The sequence below is a fragment of the Suillus fuscotomentosus genome (genome assembly GCF_016647785.1).
Source record: "Suillus fuscotomentosus strain FC203 chromosome Unknown F5891scaffold_8, whole genome shotgun sequence".
NCBI lineage: Eukaryota > Fungi > Basidiomycota > Agaricomycetes > Boletales > Suillaceae > Suillus > Suillus fuscotomentosus.
The window spans coordinates 540,369-548,512 of NW_024539520.1; the positions used below are offsets into that span (position 1 = coordinate 540,369).

Below are 8,144 nucleotides of genomic sequence, written 5' to 3' on the forward strand. Positions count from 1 at the left end.
CAGCCTCAGCATGCATTGACTCAATTGCAGTATATAATTAGTCCAAATAACTTTCAATGTTGGTGTAAAATGAGCTAGTGAGCAATACAAGGGGGCCGGACATACAAAGAACTCGACCATCTAAGGCGCGGGTGTCATAACACTCCGAAATGCCTTAGGGCTTCACATAATCATTGTACCGAGAGTTCGGCTTCCGGGAGCGCTTGCCTGCAGCAAGTTGTGAAGTCTTACTCCTCGTCCGTTTGGAGGGTGACCCATCGGTAGCTTCTTCAACCCGTTTCTTCCTTGGCTTCTCCTTAGCCTCTATTGAAGCCACTTTATCCTGTTGAACTCCTTGACATCTTTTCCATTTAGCAGGAGATCCTTCCAAACATTCTTCGGCAGTCCTTTTCTGCCCTCGAGCTTTTGCGCCGACCACAGCATCTTTGCGCTCACGAGACGATCTACCGGCTTCCATTGGTAGATCTGCCATCCGCTGCCTTGGTGCAATGGCTTTGCGTGTCACGGCGGATGCTGAACGGTCAGGGTCAGGGCCCTTTTGCACATGCTTCGGAGGGCCGTCTCTTGGCTTCTCAACTGCTGCACCCTTCTTTGATGATCTCATATCAATAGCAGCGGCCTGGATCGGAAATGCACCCTTTTTGCCTCGTGCGGGTTCAACAGACTTTTCATGAATATTTTCCTCAACCTCGCTGTCGGAGTCGTTGCTACCGCGGATCAGGACTGGACGACCTCTAAGGCGTTTTGGCACAATCGCCGTTTGGCCACTAGGAATATCATCCTCCGATCCATTGGATTGTTCAGCAAGGGACTCGTCGCTGATTGTTTGTGCAGTCGTCAGATTCTTTGTTTGATGGCCTCTTCACCTTATGATTCTTTTGTGCACGACCTGAAGCGGCGGTTCCATGTCGGATGTTCAGTTTCCGGCTCTCGTCCAGGCCCTTTTTGTCTTCGCATTGATACCGGATTGTGATCGTCCTGCTGGAGACTGCTGCCGTGGACGTGCCTGCTTCCTTGGTGGATCTGACATCTCCTTGAGCTTTCTCTTATTCTTTCTCGCTGTTGTCACTGGTACTTCCATGTCTGCAGCTAGCACCATATCCTCTTTATCATTGTCCCACCAACCGATAAATTCCAATACGCGCTCTTCGCGCTCTTCCTGTCGGTTATACCAGAACTGTAGCAGTTCCGTGGCATGGATCTGCCTTAACTTTGAAGGCTCCGCGAGATTGTGTCCTTCCGGAAGGCACTCTGTTGGAATGATCTCGCCGCATCTAGGAATGACATACTTCCATGGGATTGAAATTTTTGGATCCCCACAACATTTTCCTTTTTAACAGTGAGATTACTTCCGATAGGCAAACAGCGACCTACTGTAATGCCAAGTCAAAAATGCGCGCACAACTGCTTTCTTTGTGTCCAGATCCATAGAATCACATGCAGGGAGCACGGGATATCCGTCGTCTCCAACATCAAGGATGTAAGTCTTGTCCTGTTGACCTTTTTTGCGAGTTGCAACTGCATCGCCATCCAAGTTACCATCTAATTTTCGTCAGTCTCTGCTACACAGAAGCCGGTTTAGGACTCTACCAAATGCGCTCTCTGCATATGAATCCCATTCTGGGAGGATGGCATCCCATTTGCGAGTCTTCATGAAAGAGTTGGCACCACCATATTCATTGTTATAGTCGTGACTGCCGGAAATGTGAGAAGCTACTGATTGCATCCATCGGATCACTCACCCGGCCACATGAATCTTACCCTCTTCATTTTTCCAAGCTGACACAACAAAGACCCTCATTCCCGCCTGGTTCCACATCTTGGTTGCGAAATGATGAATCATGTCATCACTTTTTTTCCTGGCAATGTCGGACTTGACATTGTCCGGAACACCCTGACGGTTCCATATATCAGCCGTCTCTTTGGCTTCTTTGAGTTCTTCTGGGGACAAGGATGCAATGAGGAGGTTGAGCTGCTTGGTGTAATGGTTGATCATTTCTTTCGTCCCTGGCTTAGCTCCAGTCTCGTCTTGTATTGTTTTTAATAGTTCTTTCTTCTGGAGGGTGTCTATAACACTTCTTTCGGTCCATCTCTGCCCCATCTTGATAGGGGGTTTAGCCGGCTTCTTCTTCATTCCTTGGTTTTGGAACCATGTCTCGTAGACCTACTGAACATCAAAGCTTATTTGGTGCTGAAAATGATACAATACTCACCGCTTTGCGATCTTTCAGCAGTTGTATACCCATCACTGGAGCCTTTGTCCGAGCCTCAGTTGCAGCTGCTTTCAAGACCTTGTTGCGGTGTAGAAACAACAATACAATGAGGAACAAGGATGCTCCTAACTGTATCTATAAAATGTTGTGAGGTCGCGCGTTACCTAGTCTGCTATTCTTGAGGAGACAAGTGCGTTCGACCCTAGGGGAAGCGAGTGCTGCGAAGATCTAGAGGTACGCGCTTCAGCGAAGCGTGAGAAAGCGCAAGTGCGCGCAAGGTACGAAGGCGCGGGAACGCGCGCGCGTATTAGCGCGAAGCGCGGGAAAGCGCGCGCGCGTAAGCGGAAATAAAAGAGACTAAGCTTAAGTGATGATATAAAGCAATATAAGAAAAGATAGATGCAAAGTGTAGACCAATAGACTTCTACTATGTACTGCTAAGTAAATAGTGGGTGATAACTAGTAAGTTCAAGGGAAAAGTAAGGTAAATAATAGTATGTACTGCTGGCGCTTATATAGCGCGCCTAAGCGCGCTCATGCGGAGCCGAAGCGCTACCGAGTAGGTATGTAAAAATATATATGAGTGAGAAACTATGATAAAAATAAAGGTGGAACTATGCTAATAAAGGAAATGGAAATATACGCACTAGGGAGCTTGGTGGACAGTGGATGGATGCATCTGGATGGCTGGCGCTATAGGGCGCGGGAACGCGCGCGCGCGTATACATCGTGAAGCGCGGGAATGGTGCGCGCATGGCGCGCGTTGCGCGGGAAAGCTGCGCGTCATATAGGAATCACTGTGGATGGTACACAGAGTGATGCTGCGAGTTGGTGCTGTATACTCCCTAGTGTAAAGCGCCATATCACACTATGAGATGCACGAGTCTCTACATCTCCCAGGGACTTAAATTCTGAGTGTCCCCACTCAGCGTGCGCATGGTGAGGATTTTGCGTGATAGTATGTGTGCGCGATGCCTGTATGATGCTTGGGTCGTTGGGCGATGAATGCGCAAGTGCAGGAATTATTGCGTGGATGTGCGTGAAGCGTGGGAAGTTGCGCGCATGGTACGCGCAAGGCGCGAGAATGTGCGCGCGCTATGCGTGAAGGCGCGGGAATGAAGCGTAGCATGGTGGATTGCGAGGGTGACTCTGATGTGAATAGTGTGCCATGGGTGTGGGGTGATGATGCAATTGGCGATATGGATGTGGTGTGCGAAGCGTGAGTGAGACGCGCATGTATAGCGTGAAGCGCGGGAAAGCGCGCGCGCACAAGGCGCGAGAATGCGCGTGAGTGTCGCATGTGTTGTATGCTGTGAGGACCTGTTGTGCAATGATCCTGGAGTCCAGTATGCGTGCGTGGGTGTGATGTGAAGTGGCGCGGTCCAAGAGCAATCCAATCCATGTCCAAACCAAGTCCTGCTAGGCGTGCTAAATATTAGATGCTAAAGAGTTTGAACAGTGTGAGTAAAACTATATGTGAAATGCAAAGGAAAAAACAGTAACTTTGCGGATGTCCTATCCGACTTGTCTTCTTCGTGCAACTGTCAACATCTACACCTTCCTATGAGCGAGGTGCGAGAAGTGCGCATGTGCGCGCGCGCGCGCGAGGCGTATGGGCGCGGGAGGTTTGCGCGTATGTGCGCGTGAGCATGGGAAGACTGCGCGCATATGTGCGCGTTCTAAGGTAAAAAGGGCATGGTGCCGTGTCATGCGTGCGAAGAGAAAATAATACTATTGAGCTAGGCGGGCACAATCTAAGGTTGTTTTCTTGTTTTTGGCGACTCCTATGTGCATATATATCAGTAAGTTATTAGTTCTTTGGATGGCGTTATAATGAGAGAAAATAAAATGAAAGAGCGCTGGATGAAACCCAGGGTAAAACGAATGGTATCCTATGAAACAGCGATGGTATACGTTGTTCTTTGATGCGCAGCTGAGGCGCTTGATCCTCCTCCTTGAGCGCGTGCGAGTGCGCGTAATAGCGCACTTCGCGTCTCTTGCGAGCTAACGCGTTACCCAAGGTAGGGTTGGAATGTGTGAGGCTGGCGCGCTTGGGTGGGCTTGTGACTGGCAGAATGAATTCCTGCACAACGCGCTGCAGGTTGAAGGCGCGCCAATGGGAGGCGCAGCAAGGGGTGTAGAGGCGCCCTACAAGCTGATAGGATGCGCGCGATGTGCGCGCCTTGGCGCAATTTCGCGCGAATTTGATTATATTGGCCGAACACGCGAGGAACGGCCATTTCTCTGCAAATTCATTAGCGAGAGACATGTATAGTGAAGAATTAGGCGCAAATGTTGCGCCAATGGGCTGTAAGGGTGGTATATCAAGGCGCAATAGGCGCATAGGTGAAGGAGAATAGTGCGCATCAAGGCGCGCAGGAACGAAATTGACATGGTAAGCAAAAGTGCGAAGAATGCGAATAAATGTGCGAAGTGCGAAGTTAAAGGTGATGATAGGGGGGTTAGGCGCATATGTATGTGTCAGGCGCGCGCCTATGTCGCGCCTGGATGTCTGATTGGAATATACCTTGTGTTGAATGACAGAAATGAAATTTAAAAGGGGAGAAGCGATAGAAATGCGGTAGCGTGAAAACTCTGCTAAATTTATGAGTGCACGAGGCACGGGAACGCGCGCGCATATTGCGCGATGCGCGTGATCATGGCGCGTGAACAAGGGGTGGTGAGAAGATGAAATTAAAGTGTTTGGAATCATCATATAGCTCCTTAAGAGCTTCAAACGTGAAAAGGACAAAAAGCGCGAAACAAGATGAGGGTAAATATACACTGCCTCTAGGCGCGCGCATTGCGCGTCCTTAGGCGCAATATGGTGCGCCTGAGACGCGCCAGGGTCGCCTGAGACATGCTCTGCTTGATGGTTAGGTGGTGTGATGCATGGATGTTTTACCGGCGCGCGGTAGTCACTAGAAGCAAAGAGCGCGATGTGCGCGTGATCGTTAGTGACAATTGGAATTACCAGAGACAAACTCTGGTTGATGCAAGATGCGACTTGAGCCTCCGGTGTGGCAGAAGGCTCCTCTATAGGCGCGCTAAGGCGCGATAGATATTTAGGGTCATCCCTGACCTCTGGTGATGCAAGCAGTGATGGTGATGGTGCGATTGGCGAGGTTTCTTCCGTAAGCGATGCAATAGCGAGGGGCGAGCATGTTTCTAGTGGTGCGTTAGTGTGCAATGGATGTTTAGAGTCATCCCTGACTTCTGGTGATTCGATAGCGGTAGGCGCGTGCGATGCGATAGCGATAGGCGCGCGCGATTCGAGCGATGGCGCGTTAGTGTGCAATGGATGTTTAGAGTCATCCCTGACTTCTGGCGAGGTGATAGCGATAGGCGCGCGTGTTTCAACTTGCGCGTTAGTGTGCAATAGATGATTATAGTCATCCCTGACTACTGATGCTGTGATTGGTGATGATGATGTGGATAATGATGGAGATTGTGAAGGAGATGGTGCTGATGATGAAGGTGAAGAGGCGCCTGCAGCGCGCTTTGCGAGCGCGCGCTCGAGTTCGTGATCTAAAGTGATGCATTCTGGTATACCTTTGTATGCTGGCGCAGTTGATGGTTGAGGTGCGCGTGATTCGCACGAAGGCGCGGGAAAGGCGCGCGCGCGAGGCGCGTGAATAGGAACTGGTGGCCTTTTGTCAAGTACAGCTTCTGAGGGTGCGCGATAGAAGAGTCCAGCTGTTGCATTAGCGCTAATGGTCGTATCCTGCGTTGCGCGACTCGCGTGGTATTGATCTTTGTACTTAGCCACTTTAGCTTGCACTGGCGCAGTTGCTGTGACTAAGGTGGCAATTGGTGCTACTATGGGCGCGCTAACTGGCGCGCTTGGCGCGGGAAAAGTGCGCGCAGGTAATAGGAACTGCGCAGCTGCGAAGACGTCCATGAATGGGTATGGGTCGTATGGGTGGTGGTCAGGGAACTTGATCATAAGGCGCAAGCGGATTTGCGCCTGAGCATCGCTAGGGATTCCTTCCATGAATAAGTGGTCGCGTTCGGCCTTTCCAATACGGTCTTCATCCATGAGTGGCTGCATAATCTTCCTGAATGCGCGCAGGTAATTGCTGAGTTCTGTGTAAGAAGGCATCGGTTCGTTAGCGTATTCGCGCGCGATGGCGCGCAAGTCTGCGAGCGCATAGCGTCTTTTACCATCCCATCCAGGATACATTACCTTCACCTCATCTAAAAAGGCGCTGTAATCATCTACTGCCGCTTCAGGCATGCCTCCCCATAGTTCTCGATCATCGCGCGCAAGGTAGCGGATAATACCTTTGATGCGGTCGAGTCCTTGGAGTCCTGCTTCATCAGCGAGCTGCTCATAGGTATCAATAAACTCGGCGAGGTTGTCTGTAGTGCCGTCGAACTTGGGCGCGTTTGCTGTGCCGCAGATGGGCAATCTATAAGGCATTGAGGTGTGAAAAGGCGCAGGCGCGCGCGAGGCATATAACAGGTGCGCGTGTAAGGCGCAGAGGCGTGGGAAAGCGCGCGCACAAGGCGCGAGAATGCGTAACTATAAATTGGTTAGCTTTTTGAATTTGCAAAGAAATTGACCTTATATGCGCGAATTGGTGTGAAGTGCGAAGATGCGCTGAACTAGATCTTGCTGACTGCTCCCCTCGCGGTGGGCTCCAGTTGTAGAAACAACAATACAATGAGGAACAAGGATGCTCCTAACTGTATCTATAAAATGTTGTGAGGTCGCGCGTTACCTAGTCTGCTATTCTTGAGGAGACAAGTGCGTTCGACCCTAGGGGAAGCGAGTGCTGCGAAGATCTAGAGGTACGCGCTTCAGCGAAGCGTGAGAAAGCGCAAGTGCGCGCAAGGTACGAAGGCGCGGGAACGCGCGCGCGTATTAGCGCGAAGCGCGGGAAAGCGCGCGCGCGTAAGCGGAAATAAAAGAGACTAAGCTTAAGTGATGATATAAAGCAATATAAGAAAAGATAGATGCAAAGTGTAGACCAATAGACTTCTACTATGTACTGCTAAGTAAATAGTGGGTGATAACTAGTAAGTTCAAGGGAAAAGTAAGGTAAATAATAGTATGTACTGCTGGCGCTTATATAGCGCGCCTAAGCGCGCTCATGCGGAGCCGAAGCGCTACCAAGTAGGTATGTAAAAATATATATGAGTGAGAAACTATGATAAAAATAAAGGTGGAACTATGCTAATAAAGGAAATGGAAATATACGCACTAGGGAGCTTGGTGGACAGTGGATGGATGCATCTGGATGGCTGGCGCTATAGGGCGCGGGAACGCGCGCGCGCGTATACATCGTGAAGCGCGGGAATGGTGCGCGCATGGCGCGCGTTGCGCGGGAAAGCTGCGCGTCATATAGGAATCACTGTGGATGGTACACAGAGTGATGCTGCGAGTTGGTGCTGTATACTCCCTAGTGTAAAGCGCCATATCACACTATGAGATGCACGAGTCTCTACAGCGGTCCGATACCTCAGCCGAGTCCCATTGCTCAATGTAGGACTGCAGGATAGCGACCTCATCTTCATTTAATGCAGGCTGTTTGTTAGATTCAGATTCAGAGCCAGAGTCGTGATCAGACATTATATACTACGGAGGATAGTGATAGGATGTACTGGGGTGTGATGGTGAGTGTGTGTTTGTTAAATGTTTGTAATAAGAGCATTTATGTGCCCTCCCTTCATTTCGGCTATTAAGCGAGCAGAGGTTGCTGCTGTAATTCTACTGTCCTATATTTCACACAACTTCATACCACGTTCATGGGTAAATCTAGGGTAAGGATATTGAGTCCTCTCAGAACAGTTCAGCTGGTCGAATGGAAAGTAAAAAAGACCAGTCGGGGCCAGAAAGGCAAATGGTGTCCGGTGAAACGACACCAGCCAAGTCAATCCGCACAGTCATCTCCAACAAAGTCTCCCACAAAACAAAGCTCCAGTACG

The 8,144-nt window shown here is 50.0% G+C and overlaps 1 protein-coding gene across 1 annotated transcript; it reads right to left on the bottom strand.

Moving 5' to 3' along the window:
- Positions 1-154: 154 nt before the first annotated feature.
- On the bottom strand, positions 155-2,246 carry F5891DRAFT_1183664 (uncharacterized protein; the record flags this gene model as incomplete). Its single annotated transcript, XM_041366327.1, has 6 exons — positions 155-818; positions 1,029-1,329; positions 1,375-1,542; positions 1,591-1,694; positions 1,743-2,164; positions 2,214-2,246. The coding sequence occupies 6 exons, from the start codon at positions 2,244-2,246 to the stop codon at positions 155-157; spliced, it is 1,692 nt and encodes a 563-aa protein (XP_041230577.1).
- Between the last annotated feature and the right edge of the window lie 5,898 nt (positions 2,247-8,144).